Genomic DNA, 24682 nt, shown 5'->3' with positions numbered 1-24682 from the left:
CTAGTAGAAAAAATGTCCATGCTAATAGGTCATTTGTCATTTTGGTGGTGTAATTTTACATATATAAGAATAATATCTAATATTCATTTTTTCTCATCATTTCTGGCTGCATTTACACAATTGTTATTAGGATAAAAATGGACCGTGAGATCATAAATTCACCAGAATCCAATCCTTTAATCTTACATATTAACCATCTGCAAAATGAGCAGTGTTTTGCAGTGATAATTCATTTTGCTATAAATTTGCCAGCTTCCTAATAATATGAGCATTCTATGGCCACTCTTTCCTTGGTGATTCAGAAAAACTACAGTAGTGGCCAAAATTGTGGAAACCTTTTGGGAAAAGTGTATTTTTTAAAACTAGCTAATAACATCCCTTTTTGTTTTGGAGTAGTACCATAAAATTATATATCAATGGAAAGATAATTTAATCAAGAATGTAATGCAATAACTTTTATGAAGGATTTGCTATTAGAATAGCAGTTACAGTATAAAGAAGAAAAGTGAAGCACATAGAAAAAACAAGATATACAAAAATTATCACCATAGAAAAAATGAGATATACAAAAATTATTACATCAGTTAATACTTAGCTGGGTAACCTTTAGTATGAATTACAGCCTTACAACGTCTTCCTATGGAGTGAATCAAGTCTTTTAGTTCTGCAGCTGTTATAATGTGAAACCAAGATTGAATGATTGCTTCTATTAACTGGGCTTTATTGCTGGGTTGCTTCTGACTAACAAGTTTCTTTAGTCAGCTTCATAGATTTCCAATTGGGTTGGAAACTCCCCCCCCAAAAAAGTGATGTTATTAGCTATCAAACCTCAAAAATACACTTTTCCCAAAAGGTTTCCACAATTTTGGCCACTACTGTACATAGGAGAAACTCTATTGAGTGGAAATCATGACAATTTACCAGTTCACTCTCCCCTGAAAGGGATCTGTCAGGCTTGCTTCATCCCTCTATAAGGAAACACTCGGTTTAATAGTGACATGCCAATTTAGTCTACTTTTCACATCATGCCTGTCCCGAGGAAAAATGCAACCAGAAGTTAAATATTTGGGAATTTAAAATAACAATTATAATTTATTCCACCGGTACTTGGAGAATAACCTGCTGCTTGCATTCGTACCGTAAAAAAGGACTTTGGCTCATTTATTGGGCACAATGATTATATCTATGGTTGGCTATGCACCACATGAACACAAGATTCTTCCCACAATGGGGATTCAGATTCCACTATAAAGTCCAAGTCATTTATCAGTCGTTGACAACTTCCAACTGGTGCTCTGCAGCATGTTTCCTCTGGATCTACTATTTTTTTCCTTTGCTTAAGCAGATGACTGATGTTCTGATCTCTCTAACTCAACAGGAATGATATCAACAATAAAAGTTAAGGCCATATCAAAAGAGTATGGCTCAATCTGATCTTCAGGTCTGAGAGTCAATTGAATGGCTAGTTCCTTCTCACTTACTAAGCAACTAGAGTAATTTGCCCTTAAGTGCTTAGAGACATTGTTGTGTTGTCTTGTTTTCCACTCTAGGGATTGCCAAGTGAATATTTAAATAGATGTCCAGGTCAAGGCAAGGTCATTCACACCCACTGTTTGACTTGGCATTTGAAGAAAGTCATCAGAACCAGATTAGAACTTTTGATGTGTTAGTCCATGAATGGTAACCACAAGCCTCTTTCAAAGGCTGGTATCAGTTTAACAGCTGACCATTTGAACACATATGAGGAACTTCTTTCAAGATGAGCAGGCAGTACAAAAATAGGTTTGAAAAACGTAAGGATTGCATCTTATTTTTCACTACAGCTGTGTAGTTTTCTCCAATTGGTTCTCTTCAGGTATTGTTGATGTCAGTTCCATAATTCTGGCATTATGACTATGCCATCTAAAGATTATGGAAGTTGAAGCCTACCTTTAGAAGGAAATTGGTTGGGGAAATTTAAATAGGTCTGGGACCAGGATGGAGAAGATCCAGGTACTTATCCAGCCTCTGCCACAAAATTATTCTGAATTAGTCACTCTTTTTCTCAGCCCAATTTACTTGACAAAGTTGCTATTTGTAGGGATAAAATGGAAATCCTCTTGTAAATTGCCTTGACTATAAAAGCCAAAAACAAAGAAAGGCAGTGGCTATAAATCTAACAACATAATATATATTATAACTTAAGTGGGGCAACTATGACAATTTTGATCTAGCACCATTGAATGATATCTAAATATATTTCAATTGAGATGAACAGCAGTAAAGCAAAAACAAACAGTTTTTATAGATTAGGCTATAGATGAGGCTGTCCTTTGACTATGTGAAGTTAGAAAGAAATATAACTTCAGTAAAGCTAAAATCAACTTAAGGCTGTCTTGCTCATAGGCTGAGAATGAGGTGAAGGTAATAACACGGGATTTTCTATGCTATGGTTAGGTGCAATTGAAGAAAGACCAAATAACCTTTGTTGCTGAACAGGCATTTAAAACCTGAGTTTCCCAGTCTTCCTCTGGCTATCTCAGTCTTTTTCATATGTACCAGGTTGCTGTTGTCTTGATTGTTGTTGTAACATTTAAAATTTCTTCTAGATGTTGCTTGATAGGCTATTAGGGGTCAGATTGGCTCTTCATATTCATATTCAGAAGCCAAAGACTTTGACAGTCTAAAATCTCAGCCTGCATCATAGGAACCAAATAAAAAGGGTGTATCTGAGGAAGAACTAAAGAGCCTTTTCATGCGGGTGAAGGAGGAGAGTGCAAAAGTTGGCTTGAAACTCAACATTAAGAGAACTAAGATCATGGCATTTGGCCGTCTCAATTCCTGGCAAATAGATGTGGAAGAAATGGAGGTAGTGACAGATTTTATTTTTCTGGGCTCCAAGATCATCACAGATGGGGACTGCAGCCAAGAAATTAAAAGACGCTTGCTCCTGGGGAGGAAAGCTATAGCAAAGCTAGACAGCATACTAAAAAGCAGAGACATCACCCTGCCAACAAAAGTGCATATAGTCAAGGCTATGGCTTTCCCAGTTTCAAAGTATGGCTGTGAAAGTTGGATCATAAGGAAGGCTGAACACCAAAGAATTGAGGCCTTTGAACTATGGTGCTGGAGAAGACTCCTGAAAGTCCCTTGGACTGCAAGGCGATCAAACCGGTCAGTCCTAGAGGAGATCAACCCTGACTGCTCTTTAGAAAGCCAGATCCTGAAGATGAAACTCAAATACTTTGGCCACCTAATGAGAAGGAAGGACTCACTGGAGAAGAGCCTAATGCTGGGAACAATTGAGGGCAAAAGAAGAAGGGGATGGCAGAGAATGGGGTGGCTGGATGGAGTCACTGAAGCAGTTGGTGTGAACTTAAATGGACTCTGGGGGATGGTAGAGGACAGGAAGGCCTGGTGGAATGTTGTCCATGAAGTTGAGATGGGTCAGACATGACTTCGCAACTAACATCAACAATCTGATGAGGTACAGGTTTTCATGGATCACCTGGCTGAACTTTGAACTGGAAACTGATCACACTTGGAACTGATATTTTATCTGTGTAGATTTTGTGAAAACTAAGCTTTTGTGTTTCTGTTCTCAAAATAGAAAATTTGTCATTTAAAATGTTTATGTTACTATGGTTAAGGATTTACAACTGCAACGAACACCTTGAGTTTTCATCAGAAGCTGACTGTGTAATAAGTGTGTATATAAACAGCACAGAACACTGGGACACTAAACATGTGATAATGGAGAAACATATGAGTAGAAGTTTCTACAGAACCAGAGATCCAACTAGCATGAATGAAACTATGAAAAGTATGCATGACCCAAGAATAGGGAAAGATCATAGTTTGTATTTGATATCATGAACAACAGTGGTGTTATTGATTCAGAAACAGGGGTGGGCTGTTGGGGGTTCGCAGGGATTTGGGAGAACCTCTAGCTAAGATTCTGTGTAGTTCAGAGACCCCCCAAATCCCATTCCTTCTGGCCCCGCCCACCCCTCCCCTCCCAGGAGTCCCCACGCGGCCCATTTTGGATGCAGGTAAGTGCAGGGCATGCATGGAGGCTTGGGGAGGGTAAAAAACAAGCCTACCGGAAGTTCAGGAAGGCTGGAAATGGGCCCGTTGCCGGCCTCCAGAGGGCCTCCGGAGTCTGGGGAGGCTGTTTTCGCCCTCGTGGAAGCTCAAGGAAAGCCTCCAGAGCCTGGGGAGGGCAAAAATGCCCCCCCTGTGATGCAGGAGGCCGACTAGGCCACGGCCCCCATGGTCATGCCCACCCAGCAACCGGGCAGAGAACCCCTTGATAAAAATTTTGAAGCCCACCTCTGCTTAGAAACATGTATGCAATTGAATTATATTTGAATAAAGATGGTAAGATTGCCACCTCACTTGGTGGAAGAATCTTGGCAGAAAATGCTGAAAGGGGACATAAAGATCCCAGACCTCCGGACTTTTCATCGGGCTCTCAAAACCTATTTTTTTCAGTTAGTCGGGCTGTCCTGATTTTATGATTGGTTTTAAATAATTTTGATATGGTTTTAATTGGGATGTTTTAAATTAATGGGCCAAATTTATTTAATTATTTTAAATTTATTTTAACTTTTGTATATAAAATTTTTTATTTTTTGGCTGTTCACCGCCCTGAGTCCGAAAGGAGAAGGGCGGTATAGAAATTTGAATAAAGAAATTTGAATAAAGATAAAGATAAAGTATTTATTGGCAGAAACCAATTAAAAGGTAAATGATGGAGATGTTCAGAGAAATACTATACTCAAATATCCTTCCATAAAGCACAAAACCCTAAAAAATTTCTGACCTTTTCGTGAAGCCAATTGTTTTAATATATTCAAATAACAATACAGACACATCATCCTATAATTTGGAGAATGAGGGATAACAATTGTAACAGATATTCAATAAATGCATTGTAGAAAGGAACAAGGACAAAAATATTTGCTCTTTTACACCTTAAAGGCCAGTTTACATGACACAAACCTATTCATTATGGACAGGAAACTAATTCATTTTTAAAAATTCGACAACACCTGATGGTTACCAGAGCAGTGAAACCTGTGATGCAATGAATAAGGCTTGACTGAATAATGAAACAATTGCCCTGTTATTCAACTTCTGTCAGTATTTGAAATTGTTCTGATCCTTCAAGGTTCCAGATGACTCACCTAAAAAAAAGTACTTTCAGCACTGATTCAATAAGAATGTGGAGGACATTGAAGATTTCCTGCTGCAAATGTTTCCTATGCTGCTGCAATGAAGAAGGTACATGAGGCTGTGTGAGCACAAAGTCATAAATATGGAAGTGGTTTTCTGAGAGGCGGAATCCTTTCAGTTCCTACCAAAGTCAGTGGATTTTGGCATTAGGCATATATTTTGTTAAGATGGGCCATAGCCAGTGGTGGGATTCAGCCAGTTCGCACCTATTCGGGAGAATCGGTTGTTAACTTTCTAAGCAGTTTGGAGAACTGGTTATTGAAAGAAATCTTATTTTGTTTTTTTCCACTATACAGGGCTAATCCTGTAAGGAAGGAAACATTTTGGTGTTGTTTCTAGCCTAATCTTTATTGCCTGTTTACAGAAACTGCCTCTCTGGTTAACCCTTATTACATTGTAACAGCTAAGGCGAAGCGCCCATCGATGTGAGTGACGCTGAGTTGGCCATACCCACCGAGCCACGCCTACCCAGCTGGTCATTAGAGCAGTGAACTGGTTGTTAAATTATTTGAATCCCACCACTGGCATAGCAACTTCGCAAAGCCCATTACAACATTTTATACATCATGCTTATGAAAAAGGAATGAGCTAGATGAGAGTTAAACTTTCTCTCAGAATTATCAGCCTCATTTGATTTAATCTAAAATCTAAAATAACTCAGTGGTACTATCTAAAGGGTCACTAAGAGTTGACCGCTTGATGGCTCATAATCACAAATCAAACAGGAAAACAAAAGTCCATTTCTATTTTAAATTCTCACAAATTATTCAGTCATATCTTGGCTACCTCAGATGGAGACTCTTGGGGACAGCAGCGAAAGGCTGGCTGGTCTCCGATATTCTGCCTGCTGTGTGTTGCCAATCTCTACTTTAGAGGACAAATTGTTTCTTTTCTGGTGCTATTCAGCTAATCACATTTGCTAAAAAAGATACTCGTTTTGAGGCATGAAAGTCTTCCATTTCTATGGAGTTATGTAAAGAACAAATCTTAAAATAGTAGATCGGCTATTTTAATCTTGGATACTGTGGACAGAGGATAGTGTCATGGCATTTAAATTGCTGATTATGTGGAGAGCACTAGGGTGCTGAGTTTATTCTAGATCACTAGATCATGATCTGTTGACAGCGGTCCAGAGAAATACAAAGACATTTCTATTTCACAGATTTGGGAAGAAGGTGATATTACCTTCTATCTATTTTGCACTGCAAGAGTATTAATAATAATGAATTGAGGGATGATAAAAAGAGAACTTTTATTAGTACCTGGTACAATTTATTGTGCTACCTGCACAAATCCAGGCTTTATAGTGTGCATTGTAGAACTTGTTTATTACACAATATAGTGATGGAGATTCAAATAGCTTTGATAGGGGATTGGTCAAATTGATGGAGGATAAGCTGCCAACTTCATCCAGAATTAGAATGTCCTTCTCATATTTTCCTAGTGAGCTTTTCAGAAATATCTGGCTGCCCATTGCAGGACACAGAACACTAGATTAGATTAAAATACAAATGGGCTCTTAGGCCCATCAAAGTATGATTGTTATAAAAAATGCAGAGGCTGATTTACGTCAAATACGTATTCTTGATATTTATACTTTGGAAGAGCCTTCATTAATGTTGAATTTCCCTACACAAAACCATCTTTCATGAGTACACATTCTTGGATTCCATGGTCCTAGGAAGCCCTCAAAGCCTTGGACATAGCTTTCAAACTCCACCCTCAAGTTTGTGGCCTTTGTGTAGAACTACCTTTTAAAGGAGGTGTGATGGCTCAGCAGTTAAAGACGCTGAACTTGCCAACTGGAGAGCTGACAGCCTGGGTTTGAGACCCGAGTGTCGTTCAATGGGGTAAACAACTGTTCCTTGCCCCAGCTCCTGCCCACCTAGCAGTTCAAAAATATGCCAATGAAAGTAGATAAATAGGTACCACTTTGGCAGGAAGGTAACAGTGTTCTGTGCACCTTTGGCATATAGCCATGCTGGCCACATGACCACAGAAAATGTCTTTGGCCAAGAAATGGAGATGAGCACCTTGCTTTAGAATGAGACGCAACTAGACAGGGAAATCTTTACCTTTATAGTTTTTAATGTATCAATTTACTTCATTCTAAGCTTGTTTTATTGGATTGATTAGTAATTGTTATATTTTGTTATGTGCCTTGATAAAGCATATATGAAATGATTATTATTCTTAGATAGCAAAATCATTTAATACATGGGGCAATCATAAGAGTTTAGTTAATTAAAATGATCCTTATTTCACCTGTTTTTTTCATTTTTCTTTTGAACCCTGTTCTAACCACATTTTTGCCAAATACATCCTTCCATTTGAAAAAGTTGTACAACAATCTTGTTTCATTCATTACATTGGCAAACCACTTCTCTTTTTATTGATTAGCTTGTTTAGGTACGGGTATATATTCAAATTCATTCAGTAAGCAACTTCATTCATTCTTTTTATCAGACATTTATAACCTCAACCATTTTATATATATATATATATATATATATATATATATATATATATATATATATATATATATATATATATATATATATATATATATATATATATATATATATATATATATATATATATATATATATATATATATATATATATATATATATATATATATATATATATATATATATATATTATATGAACTCTAAAGCAGGTTACATGATTTCAAATGCTTCCACAACTGCTCCCTGAAAAGAGGGCAGGAAACGATTGGCATAGGATAAGCAAGTTGGGTGAGTTTTATATACGTAAATTTATATACATAAATTGTCTATATGTACAATATATGTGAGGCATGAGTAACACAGGATGCAAATTAAAATACGTTCAAAACTGCCCAGTATCTTCCACTATGTCGAACTTTTCATTCACAGCATATACCAAGGTCTGAGGTTTGCAGCCAAATAATACAATAAACTCTAATAAATATTTAGACTCTTACCCTTTAATGCCACCTATGATTGGTATTCAAAACTCAACACTTAAAAACAAGTAGATGAAGAAATTAATCTCTTTTCATTAAGTTAGACTGGTCTTTCAGTTTATATCAGTGGTGAAATCCAATTTCTTTTACTACCGATTCTGTGGGCATGGCTTGGTGGGCATGGTGTGGTTTGGTGGGTGCGACTTGGTGGGTGTGGCAAGGGAAAGATACTGTGAAATCCCCATTCCCTCCCCACTCTGGGGCCAGCCAGAGGTGGTATTTGCCAGTTCTCTGAACTGCTCAAAATTTCTGCTACCGGTTCTCCAGATCCTGTCAGAACCTGCTGGATTTTACTCCTGGTTTATATGATCACTCCTGGACATTCCTCTCCAGGTACAAAAGTGTGTAATGTTTTGTTTACTAAAATACTTGTCTTTAGCACTAGGACAAATAAACAAAAAACAAACAAACAATTTCATAGTTAAAACCACATTCTTTCCTTCTCTTTACTTGCTTATTAACTATGGCCTTCTGGGATCCAGAACAAATGTGACTGCTGTTCTTTCATATTTTTTAATACTCCCAGCTTTTTTTGGTCTTGCATACACTTACACCACCTTAATTCTCAGCCTGGCAAAAACTAGCAGCATCTTTAATATGTTAACAAATACATAATTAAGCAGTAGTTAATGAGTTGCAATAAAAAAGAGATTTTGATTACATGCCATCAAGTCATTGTTATATCTTAGTGACCATGGACATAGATTTTCTCCATGATGGTCTATTTCAAATTTCTTTCAAAACTTCCAATGGTGTGTCTATTGCCACTATAACTAAATCCATCCATCCTGCTGCTGGTTGTCCTCTTCTTCTCTATCTTCTGTCTTCTTTCCAACAGAGGAACCTTCTCCACAGAGCTAGGTCTTCACACAATGGATCCAAAATAGGATAATTTGAAGAAAATATAGTAGCTTTCTATCCTGTCTAAAATAATCACTATAGCATTTGCATAGATGACATAATAACCTTGACTAAGTCCCTGTTCAGGTCCTCAGATCTTATCTTTTCACCTTTTTCTATTTTAGTAAATTAAAGTTATATTTTATTTTTAAAGAGAAAACAGCAGAACCTGGAACTATGTCCATTCATTGAAACCAGTGCAACAAATACATATTTTCTTTCTAAGATCTTTCTGTGCATCATGAAAATCACTTTCCCTGACTCAGCAATTTTTATGATGAGGAGCAAATTTGTTCTAAGAAAGTGGCATGGAAACTTATTTTTTTTCCTAAAAAAAAATAAATCAAGATATCTGTTCAACTGCTTTATAGCAAAATATATCAAAAAAGCACTTGAAAGCAGATACTTTTCCACCCCCTCTCCTTTGGAAACTGGGTTTTAGTACTACTTTTCTCCAAGTATCCCCTTGTCAATGTTATATGCAGTGAAGAGGTCCCTGAAAGAATCTGGAGAACGGCAGCCTTATGGAATACATAATGTCATTCATAGGATTGCAAGGAAGAAATACTTTTAGAATATAGAATTGGTCTTGTAGTCATTGGATCTCAAGCCCAGATTGGGAGTTATAAGTAAAAGAGTTCTTGTTGAATAGGGCTGTGAAATATAAGCTGTGAACGGCTTTTTGTATATTTTTCCTCAGATATGTTAAAAAAATTCAGTTCTACCAGAAATTGCATTACTCAGTCTAGTACCTTCCAGATGTGCTAGACTTATAATTCTCAGATTTCCCACCTTGTACACATTGGATGAGAATTTTGTGACTTAAGTCCCAACGCATCTGGAGAAGTTTGGAGAAGGTTATTCTATATCCAAAGCTGTGAAGCAATTTCACTTTATTTTAGGGTGCTTCCGGAATGGGGATTTGAATAGGGGCAGATGTACACTCAGTATAAACATAACCTTTTATATCTGTGCCTTTAGTTAAATGAATGTTTGGTCTGCTCTACCAACCTTGAGAAATACTGTATAAAGCAAGCATATAATAAATAGTGGCCAGTTAGTTAACATGCTTGCAGTTAGAAAGAAAAAAAAGATGTCTCCCCCGCCACCCCCCAAGTATCTATTTTACTGGATTCTTATGCTTGTGGTTTAGTGCACAAATGTCAAATTGAGAGCATGAGAATCTGCCATCTGGAAATACCGCACTTCTAACCACACTTACTTGGAAGCAAATGTCATTTATTTCAGTAGAATTTACTTGCTTTCATATACAAGTGACAGGATCTCAGCCATACACTGTAACTGAAATTGAACTTACCAAGTGTTTTCTGTGCTCCTGTTTTGGCTCTAAGTTGCTGAAAATAGAAGCTCAAGAAACAGAATATTCTAAAACACAGATTACAAAGTCTTTATTTTTATATCACTTGTGTTACACTGAAGTTTGTTAGCTGGTGATTGCTCTAGCGCTAATCAAGATTAAAGTTGAAAATAGTGCAGACATAGAAGTTAAATATGGAATACACCATTTTTGGTGCAAGCATGATTAGTCTTCAGCTTAATTCACAATGGCGATACCATCATCTTCATGTTTAAATTATTACCAAAACAAATATTTTGGGAATCTTTTGCTTTTTTCAAGTATCTTAGGCCAAATTTACAGCTATAGGTGACAACATCTGAAATTGCCCAAAATATTTTGTAAAGATCAGTACAATATTTTGTAGACTTTTCTCCAATGAGAAACCACACATAGCATGAAATCAGAGCAGCCCAAATATGGATTTTGGCTAATGAACAAACATACTCTGGTGATGAGACTCAACATTCTCACAAATAAGAAAACACTTTCTGGATTGCAAAACATTTTAATTAAATAAATGCAAGCTGCCCACACCCAGGCTATTTTAATGGTCTGCAAGAAAACTATGTCCCACCCCAATTAAGTAGGTCTCTACAGCTGTCTTCTAGTGTGTAAATGAGATTGGAACCTCTAATTGAAAAGCAATCTAAAAGTGAAGAGGAAACTGCTTTCCATCAGAAAGCAGGCGACATTTTTATAAGATTGGATGTGTACTTTAATACAAAATAATCAACAGGAACAATGTTCTGGGGTGCCTTTAACCAATTTTATTCTATTATAATTCTTTAGCATTTGTCTTTGCAGCTTACAGAAATATTGTGTAAATGCAATTGCATTTTTTTTTCAAATAGTGTATTAAGGGTATGAGATTGATTCCTGCAAAACCCAGATTGCAAGCATGAAAATTCTTCAAGGCATTTAGAAGCTGAAGTTTGCAGCTATAAAGTTAGAGCAGGTCTTAGGGCTCACAGTTTATCCTCAATGCTGTAAAGCTTAACTAATTTGCAGTTACTGGAGCCCTAAGGTAAGTATGAAATAATTTTTTGTAAAGGTTTTTGTTCAGGCTATTAAATTTTAAGTTTGGAGAATGCTATTTATATAATGAACTCATTGTTCACAACAGAATCTACCACTTGTTAAGTGTGATTATTTACACTTAGAAAATGAAATCAAAAGGTCCTCCTGGGGATTAGGAATTTCATTTCTCCATTTGAATCCTTAATCTGTCAAACTGGCGATTGGATCAGGGCTGACAACTATTTCCTTGGTGACTGCATGGTAGGCATGGTTGAGGCAAGTAATATATCAAGGCAGAACCAAAAGTTGGTGGTTACACCCAGTCAGACACTACTATTTTCTACTTCTGATACGGTTCTTTTTAAAAAAAGGCTATAAAAATGAGATAGACAATTTATAAAAGCAACAGAGGTTTTGAAATTATCCTGTTTGCCCATCTTTGAAAGTCTTTCCAAAGTTGATTGCACATGTGATTGTTGCTGTTTTAATATCACAAACCAAAAGGATCCTTTGTTCAGTTCTCTGAATCCTGTCCCTAATGTTATATTGGTGGGTATCCTATCACAGCTAGGCCTACTGTGAAGTAATCCACCACCATACTGAAAACTCCTGCAACATAGAAAGTTGCCTTGCATCAAGTCAACTTGTTCCCCCTCCTCTAGCTTGATTTGTTTATAGTGACTGGTAATTGCTCATCAGAATTTCAGCTGGAGTCTTCCAGCCTAGAAAAACCAGATGATTTGCCTGGGATTTCTATATACACATGCTATTTCAATGAGCTATGAACTTTCATCAAAAAGAGAAAAAGTAAATCCAAGATCTTAACTAGAGAAAGAGGGATAGAAAGAGGATGCTTAACTGATTTCCCAGCCAACTGCTATCTCATCCCGAATAACCTTTTGAAGCTATTCTACCTATTCACTGACTCAAGGCCAGACTTCTAAATGCATGGTTGCCTTTCCAAAAATGCATCTGAAATTCTAGTAGGAGAAAATGGCTGGCAAGGGCGTATAGAGTATGAAGTACATAGGGTAGAATAAAAATGACTGGCGCACATATGTGTTTTCATCATTCTGAAATTCCCTTCTGAAGTTGTAAATAAGGAGTTTGATACACGCATAGACAAGCAACACACATTTCTGCTTTTAGGACATTTCTGCTTTAGATGAAGAATTGTAGACCTTTCACACACCAATGTCTTTCACTCAATTAATATACACAGACTTCCCTTTCATTCTTATAAATGGCTCAATTATGAATGATCTCAATCTTCAGTGTGGAAATCTTAAATGAAAAGTTCTTCAAAGGTTTCAAAACCATAGTTCAGCTTCTATAATGGCCTACCAAATGTGAATACATATTCAATTCTTCATAAAGCTAGGAAATAGGTGGCATGAAATGACTGGTCAAAAGTCAAATGGTGACGGGAGCAATTCTTTTAAATTCAGTTCATATGAAGAGCTGAGATTGGATTTTGACCCAAGAGACTGGATTCTTCAGATCATGTTGGGTTGACTCCTTATATACTTATAAAAGAGTTTATAAAATTCTCTTCTCTTGGAATTTATAAAACTGTTGATCCATTTTCCCCTCTTCCTTTAAAGCAACTCAGGCTGTCTAGAATCTGGGGTTCATTGGAAAGTCCTTTATCCTTTCTCTACTCTCTGCAGCTGAACAGCCAACTTTCCCATTCTCTCTATTGCAAGTTTCTTCAAGAAAGAAGACACTCTGCTTAAAGTGGGTTTAAGGAAATGAAATCATCTTAATACAACAATACACTATTAATCTTTCAAATGATTTCAGTTTGGCAGTTTTGCAACAATTTCATTTAAATATTTTGTTGGCTATAAAATAGCTACAGCTCTGAATATCACTCTACCTTTATGTTGAAAAATAATCTCTTCCCCCGCCTCTCATAGTATGGAAAATGTCAGCAATATAAAGAAAGGAAAAGACATAACACACAGAGGCCCGACTCTGCTTCCCAGAAAATTCAGGAGGATATTTCAAGTTTCAAGTTTGTTTACCTTACAGAAAAGTTAATTAGATTCTTTTGATCTCACAGGAAAAAAAACCACAAAGTAAATTTTCTTAGAGTCACTGAAAAGCCGGAATCAAAGTTGCTCTCCTAATTTTGGATATTCATTAAAACAAATGTGTTTAATTTTAAATTAAAAAAAATCTTTTTTAAAAAAGAATTCCTTTGTTTATTAAAAAACCCATTCTCCTTAGGCTAGGATATAACTTTCTCCCTCCCTTAGAACCCAACAGTTTAATAATCTTTTTTATCATGCTATTCTATAATTACTATTTAAAAATTAGTTCCATTATATGTGATAGGATTTGCTCCCAAATAGTGTATTTATGATTGCAGTCCAGATTATTATATTTTATGAATACAGGAAAACACAGAACTTTGTGTAAAGAACATAACTTTTTATTCTTAAAAGTATTATGAAGAATTTGAAATGATTCAGTTTCTGCTCATTTGAAGCCTGAATTAATCTTTTATATACATATTCAATACACATATTACAATTAAAAACAAAACTACAATTTCAAATGTGCTGCTATTCAAGTGATTTCAAATGTTATCCTTTGTGACTAGAAAATAGTTAGTTGTTCTTAAACATATATCGTTCAGTCAAGGAATTTTAAAGTCACAAATGAACAGAATTTCTTATCTAGATTTGCTCATTTTATTTACAGTGTTTTATTTGTGTTGTGTGTTTATTAAGAGACCTGCAGACAGTGAAAAGTAAACATCAAAAATGTGGAAGAAAGCCAGATGAGAAACAGAAAAAAATAGAATAGTATAAAAACATTACTTTTAATATAAGGAGAAGAGAAAAAAGATTAAATTCAAAAGAGTGGTGGGAAGCATGAATGACAAATATATAAATAGTAGGAGTTTAGATATTTGACAATTCATATTGAACTGAAGAACATGTAAATGTTTGAGAAACGATAAAATACAAATTCTCTGTGTGTTTCTCCATACAAATATTTGTGTAAGTGAACACAAATATTTGTCTATCTGAAAATCCCGTAGAATATTATCAATTATGATTATGTCAAATAAAAATGCTTGTGTATATACATACAGTTAAATTTTATGTATAATATAAAATACACATACACACGTACACACACAGTGTTTAATAGAACTTACTTCCAAGTAAATGTATATAGAATTTCAGGCTTAGTGGAGATTTATCCACAAATCTTTTTATTGCCAATTCTAAACTAGCTAAATATTCAAAGCAAATAAGCTAAACAAAGTGTTGGATATTCTTAAATCTCATGATATTATCATTTACTTTCAATATGCTCCTAGTTAGTCTTGGTTTGCAATTTTTTCTGGTTACTCTTTCTCTCTATGGTATTTTTAATGTTGAACATGTCATTTAAAAATTCATTGCATTTACTATATCTATACTGAGGCATTTCAAATAAAACAATGTGAAAAGCAGCAACGATTGTTTAATTTTTAGAAGAATTTTTTTTATTACCTGAATTTAAAATTCAGAATATCACAAGAATGTTTGGGACTGTGTTTTAATATAATTTCTATGGCAGGATTCTTGAAGCAGTTTTCAACCAAAACAGCAGCCAAAAAGATATGTAGTATATATTTCTCTCTCTCTTTGCTAGATAAATGATTTTGAACAGGAATTTTTTAAAACATTGATCACCCAACCAGAAGGAAGGAAAATAATATATACTAAGTTATTGTTAAAAGAAATGGCATGAAAAATAAAATAAACAACTGAAACAGAACTATTACTTTTTCTTTTTTTCTTTCTTTCTTTTTTAAAAAAAAAGAAATCAGAGAATAGGAAGGGAGATTACTTACAGTTTACAGTACTGAAAAGTTGACTAACTGAACAATAAACCAAGTGCTTAATTCAGTTCCATTTCAAAAGGCAAAACACTTACCCAGTGCAGAAGAATAACTTTGGACCCTACCATTGGTACAAGAAAAGTTGGGGAGTACTATGTTCCAAAAGTGCATGTGACTTTAGACTGTGTATATGGTATGCTTTACCTTAAAATCTATACAATTCTAACCAAAACAGCTTGGAGCAATTCACATAAAACAGACCCAAATGTTGCCTATTCCATGTAAGATCAGGTTTCTGTCTCAACTCAGCCTGTGATATCAGGGTGGCTGTTTTACTTTTTCTTTTAAAAAAAAAAATTCTAATGTTTCCAATCCTTCCAACATGCTTTTTTCATCTTAGCAAAAGCACTCTTTTCTGGAGATGAATGTATATGGAAAAGTTCCCTGATTTATCAGGACTCTGGTCTTCTCAGGATAATGAAATGTTCACTTGATTGTTGCAAGGCTCGAAACAATTTGCGGTGGTCCCTGGCTCTTGATTATGAATATTGTTGCAGATGCACGAAGTTTACTGCAAGTAGTAAAAATGTCAGGTTTTGGCCTGGGGCTCCCTAATAAGGAATTGTTACACTGAGGCCATTAATGGCTAAGATAATCTTCTCAATACAGGTTCTTGCCTGCCCTTTCCTCTTTATCCTTTCAAGAATTTTTTTTAGTTCCGGGGCATTCCTTAACAAGAAAATAAAAATGTTTCACTCTTAGAAAATGTGGCTGCAGTTTAGGGTAGAATAGATGCTTGTGTTCTTAGCTTCCTTGCGAGTCCCTCTTTCAACGGTATTTTAAATTCCATTTTACAGTTAATATGTTGGGTATAATATCTCTTTTTCCATACTTAAGAGCCTTTACGTGTACAAAGCTGATGGACTGACACTGAACAGTTCCATGCTGTTTGCTTAATATAATGTAGAGTTATGAACTATGCTTTTTATCAGAAGTACTTTTTGTATATGAACAAATAGAGTATGATCCATGCAAGATGAATGCATTTGTTAAATGTCTTTCATATTTATTTAAGTGAGGCTGCATTAAAATGCAATGCAATCAATGGAGAATTTTGCTCTTATTTAGGAAATGTATCAACATATTTTCCTGGTCTATTCTTGTTGTTATAAGTCTCTCTCTCTTCAAGAGTTGTACATGACAATTTTTTTTCTCACTTTAATGTGTATTATAGTAAAATTAAGCATATTGGCTTCACCTACTGTTAAAGGGATTTTCATATGGTTTATTGGATAGAGGAGTTCTGTGGTCATTTAACATTAATTAAATCCACAGTAAATTGGATTTGAATGTGAAGGGGAGAAACAATGATTTGTATTCCTCAAAGAGTTATTTGCTTAAATTGAACTCTACAAAAATGGCAAGGGAGTGATAAAGGATAGATTGTTGCTTGGGCTATTGACAACAGTTCATTCTATGCTTAAGAAATGTGTGCAAAAATTCAAAATGAAGTATCAAGCATGCATGGATTAAATTTTTGCCATGTTAATTAATTTGTTCTTTGGAGATTTAAGATGCTAGCTCTATTCACACTGGATGAAACACACAGACACACGCACACACACACTGCCAATTCTATGAGGGAGAGGAGTGATTTCTAATATATGTATTTACAGTATGTATAATTTATGTGTGTGTGTATTGTTTAGAAATCAGCCATCTACTTTATAGAGTTGGTGGTGTACAAATAGACATGAAAACATAAAAGCTATGTATAAAAATTATAATAAAAATAGTTAAAGTAATTCACATGCACATACATATATAACAAAAGGCATCTTTGCTTTCTAAAAATTACTTAAATACAACAATTAGCCTAAAATTTTTCAAAGTTTCACATCATCTTAAATGTCACATCCTTAAAATAGCAAAAGGCCAGTTTATTAGGATTAGTTGATAGTGAGAAAATAGTGCATTCATTTAGTGGATTAAAACCTTCCCCAAAACTAGCTCCATTCCCCCCTCCCCCCCATGTCACAAGTGCGCTGGGTAGAAGGTATTCTGAGAGACCACATATCACTTGTAGTCATATGCATTATCCAATGGGTTCTATAGAATGTTTGGAAAAACAACTGAATGCCATGTAGATACAAATAATTATTAGCCAACTGAAATAGATCTGAATTTGGAAATAGGGAACAACAACAATTTCTTGACACTTGGATGTATTTTTTTTTCTCTTGAAAATCTATCAGAGAAATTCAGATACAAAACATGATTTGCATTTCCAGGAAAAATTTGCAAACACATTGCTTATACCCTAACTCCTATTTGTAAGCTCAACGTGTTTTCACTGATTCTCTGCAGAACAGCTGCATCATACAGAATATGTTTTTCTTTGGGAAAACTCCCACCCTATTTTCCCAACCTGGGATTCTATTTCTATTTTTGTAAACCAGCCATAGACACAAGGCTCTGTTTTTCAGTTTGACCCGAAGTTAAGCGGGTCAACATTCAATAATCCAAGCCTGTGAATGCAATTTAGTTGTAGTAGTAGAAATAATTAGAAAGAAGTCTTACAAGGTCTGAGATGTGATCACTAGTCCAGAGTGTGAGATGAGAAATTATACCAAAGGCTGGAGCCAATCAACAGGCGAGGGTCAGAACTAAGCAACAAGTCAGAAGTCAGAACCTTGGACCAGGGGTGAAATTTAAAATTTTTCCCGACCAGTTCTGTGGGTGTGGCAGGGGAAGGATATTGCAAAATCTCCATTCCCACCCCACTCTGGGGCCAGCCAGAGGTGGTGTTTGCCGGTTCTCTGAGCTACTTAAAATTTCCACTACCGGTTCTCCGAACTACTCAAAATTTCTGCTACCGGTTCTCCAGAACCTGTTAGAATCTGCTGGATTTCACCCCTGTCTTGGACTTAAGTTAGAACCAAGGACAAGAAAATATAGGAATGTACAAGAGCAAGGAAAGATATTTTCCTCAGATAAGCTCTGGAAAAGCTAACATTTTGGCTTAATGGGTATATCAAACATTTAAAATGGGTGCTGCAAGTATTCGTGCAAAACCAAGGGACGGGAGACCTATCCAAAATGGCTGTCCTTAAAAACAACATGACAAAAAGTTTGCCATCTTCTCTTGCCCCCTCCCCTCCATGCATGGTTTACCTTTTTTTCCCCAGGCAGGTGTCCATGTTTCCAAACAAGGAACTATCCCATCTTTTGGATTCTGTACAGTGCTTCTTTGGTATGCAAGGCATTCTTAGAATTGGAAAGGATGCCACAGAAGCCTTCTCCCAAAACAACATTGTTCCATTCAAATAAATAAATAAATAAAATCTGGGGAAGGAAGAAACTCAGCAAGCACAAGTTTATCTGCCCTGCATGTTGTTCTCTGAATCAAATACAATGGTGTTATATAGTCTTTTCTATAAAGGAAACTCCAGTGATGGATGGGGCCAACTTCTGGCTTGAAGGTATTTTCTCTTTAATCAGATGTTGGCTAGTTATTCTGTAGGATGGTATGCCATCACATGAACTCTTATTTTCATAATGACATCCTCAGTAAGAATCAGAATAGGCTTTTTCTTTTTTTTGGAAGTAGCAGATATGTAACATTCATGGCCTTGATATAAACTGATGATATTATTTGTGGTAATGTGTAGCTGTTTCTAAACAAACCTATTGGATCTTGATGTGACTGAGATTTTTAAAAAGATTTTAGTTACTAACTATAGCCACCCTGAATTATGGGTCTGATGTGTGATCACAAAGTCCTTTGCAATTTCTTTTTCAATCCTTTTCAACAGTTTCCCAGTTAGACAATTTTGTTACAGCTTTATGATTACTTAACATGAAACTAACACCTTCAAGTAACTGATTTGCACTGTATGCCTAAGCTTCCTACCAGTTCACTTTGGTATTTCAGGTTCTCTGAAATAAGATTGAAGATCTGGAAAACTAACCATGTATTTAAAGTTCATAATATTCTTCATACTTATGGAATATTAGGAAGGGGGTGAAACACCAGCTTTCCTCATCCACTTTGATGAATATTGTTCTTCATTTCCAAATGTCACTTTTCGGACATCTTGCAAAAATCAGCTCAACTGAAAATGAAATGGGAAAGTTTAACTTAAATTGAACATAATAGATCAGCTAATTTTTTTGAAGAAAGTAGTAATTCTGTCAGGATTAAAATAAAGCCTACAATTGTTAATGCATGGCCTATGCATTTTCTTATTGTCCAAGCTCTGAGGTTCCCCACTTCTACAGTCTATCTTGCAGCTGATATTTGTTTTCAACAAATTTCCATTTTTTTTTTGCTTGGGTACTTTTGGCTCTCTTTGCTTCAATGGAATTCAAATTGTGTCAGAAATAAAAATTTAGGTGCAATATCTAAGATATTGCTCAAAGATATTGCATGACTCAAAGGTCATGCAATTAGCACTTTATACACTAAAGAAGCATTGTATTTACTTATATGTAGGGAAACTGGAATTCAGATATCTGGGACCATCATTCTTCCTGTAATATTACCTAATTTTAAAATTGATTGAAATTAATAATATAATGTCTTATATTTGATGTGTTTAAATATGGAAATCCATCATATTAATATGCTGTCCAAAAACAAGCCTACTCATACGAAAACTAACCTGAAATTTCTAAGGGTGTTATTTAAGCCTACCTTATATGGTCTATCCATTCACAGAAAAGAATGTGTTATTACCTGAAATACAAGCTAAACAAAAGCTTGTTTAATAGCGATAAGATGACCATTAAAAATCATTAATGAAAATAAGAGTGGTTCTTGATCCTATTAATTTAATGCTAAACTTATAAGTGATGTTTTTGCAAAATGAATGTATCATTTTATCAAATAGCATATACACCCAATTTTTTGGCATATCCTAATGTGATTATTTTTTGCTATTATTTCTGCACAAACACATCCCTTTTTATCTCAGGATGCCCTTAAGGCATTTGATTGCTGGGAGTGACTCTATTTATTCAGGCTCCATATAAACTAGATGTTTAGTATTTAGTATCTCTGTTTTGTTTATATTCAGAAACCCTATTCTTCACATTGCCAGAATATTTAAATGTTAGCTGATATAATCCAAATAAATGAAAAAGAGGAGCAATTAGTGATTCCCTCAGCTTAACATCTCTTAGGTTTTCATCCAAGCCTAATGAGACATTATCATTTTTAAAGAGCAAAATGACTCTAAAACAGTGGCTGGTTAAAGTTATTATTTGGCAAATCCTTTAGCAAATTCCTTTTTCTTTAACTATATGTTCCTGGATATCTTTGAAATTGTCCCTATTAGTAATGTAAGATAAAGATCTGCCCCAATTCTTTTTTAAAAATTGCTTCCAAATTTACCATGAAAGGCAGATTTTAAAGTGTTGCCAAAAAAGGCTAGACCTTTACATAAAGAAATGGGAGAAAACTAGAACGGTCCAAAATAGTCTACCTAGGAGCAAAATAATTTTAAAAGAAAATGACTAGAGACTTTTGTCTCAAAATCTTTCTTGAGACAAGAAAAGAGACAATAGGAACTGCTTTAGTTTATATGGTATGATAAATTTCCAGGAATCTAGAAAGAAGTAACCACATGTGGACTTCTGGAATCAGTAAGTAACCAGATTATATTAAAATTTAGCTTTTATTTTGGGTGTATTCAAAGCCTAATTCCTTTCACAACTATTTTTCTATGAAATGTAACCTCCATTTTGGATGAGCATACAAATTGTTCTTTTGTTTACACTTTTTGAATCTATCCTATTTGGTTTAAGCCCAACACCTGTGATTCTCTGTGTTGCTGTGTGTTTTCTAGTAAAAACTGGTTTAAACTGACATTTTTGGTGCTAGTTGTAATCTAATAACATGCCTTTGCAAATTGACTTCTAGTTGCTGGGCTTAATCTGATTTTTTGTATTCCTTTATTAGTAGAAAGGAGAAATGACATTTTACTTCTTTTAGTCTTGCTGTTATGGGAGCTGGGGGCAGGGAGGGAAGGAAGACTGGGGCAGTAAAAGAATCACTGCTATATTCACCTCAAACTATCTTTTTCGAATCAACCCTAATAAATGCAGTTTGTGTAAACATTTTTTCCTTCTCTTTCTTCATTTTTAAAAACCTTTTTGCTAGATAAAAAAAGCATAAGCAAGAGAAATTAGTTGAATGCAAACAAAGTGCTTTAACTCACAACTCCTCCTGCAGAAGAGAGGTGTGAGCCAGCAACCCAGAAAAAGGGAGGTAAGCAGTCCTCTGGAATAAATATTTTGAATTCCACCTAGACGTGGTATTGGAGATGGAGAAGGTGCCATTGAAATGAGAACGAGAAAAGCTAACGTTGGAAGAAAAAGAGAATTCAACTTGCACACGAAACTGATACAGGTAAGATACAAGCATAGAACTCAAAGATGCTATTAATTCCCATAGAAAGACATGTTTTCTGACTACAGAAATGGAGATAAGGTCTTAATCATTTTTTTAGAGAATGTATATCTCCTACAAAAGTTCCCATATATGCTATCTCTATCCATACTTCAATGGCAACATTTTTTTTGGCAGAAATCAAGATATGAGATGGAAGACTACAAACTCTTTGAGGACAGGATGAACTCCAATTGGACTTATTCAAGAAAATGTCAGAGAGAGATTCATGAATCTGTAGAAAAAGCTCTTGAAGGATGTTCAAAAACTGTTGTTCATCAGGTGCATTAGGTTTGGGAGAAAAACCAGACAAGGTAAGCCTAAGACAACACATGCAACCCAGCCAACCCTACTTGAGGGGGGCTGCCTAGCAGATAGGTCTGTTATTATACATTATTTTAAATACAGTGGATTGGGGCACATGGAAAAAAGGAATGATGTCCAGTGGGCCAGTAGCCACCATCTGACTTCAATATGACCATCAACCTAGGAGAATACTATCTGCTAGTTCAGATCAAAGGTATGCTGGGGCAGATATCTTATTAGTGTGCAAGACTCTTATCACAGACAGGCCTTTGAACAATGGACTTTGACTCTTCAACAAAGACACTTCCTTATACAAATTGGACCCTGGATGGAATAATAGCATTTTGCTGTTGAGAATAGTCCACCCATTGCCTTGTTGCTCACTTGTGTTGCCACTGGCTCCCAGATGAGTCTTGTTCTATCTCTTCCTGGATCATTCTGAAGGCCATCCTTTCAGGCATCATCAGGCCATCCTTTCAGGCATCATCAGAAAGCCACTCGGAATTTTGTTTAAAGAGCACCCCAAAACTCTTCAGATGTCCCTCAACCCACTTCTACATTCCTATGCTGTCTTTGACATACTTAATCTATTTGTTCTGATTCCCCTCCCCAAGCATTGTTCTCTCCTAGTGCCATCATAAAGCCACTGTTTTTGTCTAAAGCATTTTTTTCTTGCTGTTTTCTCTGTGGGGATTATCTGTATCAGGTTTTGTAAGCTTTGCTGTTTACTTTCTAGCCTTCATTCATGCAGCTAATTAGCCTTTGAGACTTTAAAAAGAAACTTTAATAAGGTGGTCAGCTTGATCCTACATCCTGAATATTAGATTCATAAAACATTGCACTTTATGCCCTGTTAGCCCCCACTTTCCTTATAGTTCAAAACTTTTGTTTTCTGGATGTGCACATCAGTAATGGGTTTCAAATCCCATTGCTACCAGTTCACTCGTGGATGCGTGTGTGCTTGCACGCACGTGTGATGCTACTGCACATGTGCAGAGACATCTGGGTGGGTAGGCGTAGCCTCCTGCCACTACCGGTTCACCCGATCCGGGGCGAACCGGTAACAACCCACCACTGGTACACATGCATGTTTAAAGATGTTAGGTAAGAAGAGGGAATGTTAATAATACTGTAAACTATTTCTATTTTAAAAAAAACTTTAACAATGATACTAGCAATATGTGTATTACATGCATTTTTCAATTGAAGTTCCATTAGTAGTGATGGAAATGGTAGGAAGAGGTGAGTGTTAAAAAAATATTCTGAAAATAACCTGGAACTATTTTCTTATTTCTAGGAAGACTGCCTCTTCTTTCAAAAATTGGTAGAGAAAAATTTAAAAAGGAAGTGTTATGAGGAGACATACATTTATTATAGCACTTACCGTGCCTAATGAAATTTGCATTAGAAAGATGATCTTCGTATAGAGACAGCATTACAGGAATCAACTTTGCAAAAGATTATTTGTGCCTTGAATACTGCCGGATATATTGCTTTGCTTCTAAACTTTTAATGTTTTTCTGTGATACGATTCTCCTATTTTAACTATTTCAGTGAATATTTCATTTGTTTGACCATCTAAAACAAGATGTGCTTTTGTCTTAGAATATTTTTTTCTCATATGTAAAGTATTTAATGAAGCGATTAATAGACTGACAGTAATTATTTTTTAAATGGTAACAACTTTACGTTTGATACTTTAGGCATGGCACTTCAGATTTCAAATTACAGATCTGGTGGTAGCATTCTTAGTATTTTAAATTGTATTTTGTAGGACATATTCTGACTTCCCAAAAATATTACAAAAAGTTCTTGTTGGGATTTCACTGTTCAAAATGAGAATTATCAGAAAAATAGTAAGCCAATGCAATTAAAAAGAATAAGAAAAGGAAAGTTTATTTTTCAAAATTATGAATTTGACTAAAATTCTCACCTATGGAAATTTATCTAATTTGACTATTTTTGACTGCAAACATAAAATCTATCTTGCATTTTCTACAATAATAATGAATGATTCAGATTTAAAAATTACAGAAAACATACAGCGTTCCGGTATGTAATGATGACCACACCTAGAATGATGAATGCAGCAGATCATAGTTAGAATTCACTAGTCAAGAGCACTCTGAAAACAGCTTCATGGATAAGTTTGTGTGGATCAGTTCTGAAAACTAGCTTAAATCTATAAAGTAAATACTTGATGATACACACAAACTTTCTATCTTGAATGCCAAAATATCCCAGGCTTACCTACTTATAGAAATATTTTAATATTTCCTAACCTTTATACTTTATTCTTGATTGAATTCAGTATTGGTATTATTATTGTCTTTGAAATGAGAATCCTTAAGAAAATAAAGTTATGTTGGAAAGCAAGATGTAATATTATTTGTTGGATTTATATTCTGCCTTTCTTGAAGGTAGCGTACAGTGCATAGCGTTCCCTCTTCCCATTTTTCTAATGCCATGAAGAAAGTTAGACTGGTCAGAGGGAGAATGACTGGTCTCAATTCATTCAAAGATTTGCCTGATTGAACCTGGATATTTGTAATTCTAGGCAAGCTTCTTGATGACTAT

General features: G+C 35.3%; 1 protein-coding gene across 1 annotated transcript in view; it reads left to right on the top strand.

The window, feature by feature from the left end:
• The window catches only part of LOC117665494 (uncharacterized), a 55806-nt gene extending 31325 nt beyond the window's left edge, over positions 1-24481 (top strand). The window contains exons 2-4 of the mRNA XM_087876907.1: positions 21661-21760; positions 21938-22113; positions 23403-24481. Coding sequence (XP_087733033.1) covers positions 21661-21760; positions 21938-22090 — 253 coding nt within the window. The 3' untranslated portion in view covers positions 22091-22113; positions 23403-24481. The remainder of the gene's footprint in view (positions 1-21660; positions 21761-21937; positions 22114-23402) is intronic.
• The last annotated feature ends 201 nt before the right edge of the window (positions 24482-24682 follow it).

The sequence above is a fragment of the Pantherophis guttatus genome, chromosome 1 (assembly GCF_059756535.1).
Source record: "Pantherophis guttatus breed Tessera chromosome 1, ASM5975653v1, whole genome shotgun sequence".
Classification (NCBI taxonomy): Eukaryota; Metazoa; Chordata; class Lepidosauria; order Squamata; family Colubridae; genus Pantherophis; species Pantherophis guttatus.
This window is presented reverse-complemented; position numbering and strand designations above follow the sequence as displayed.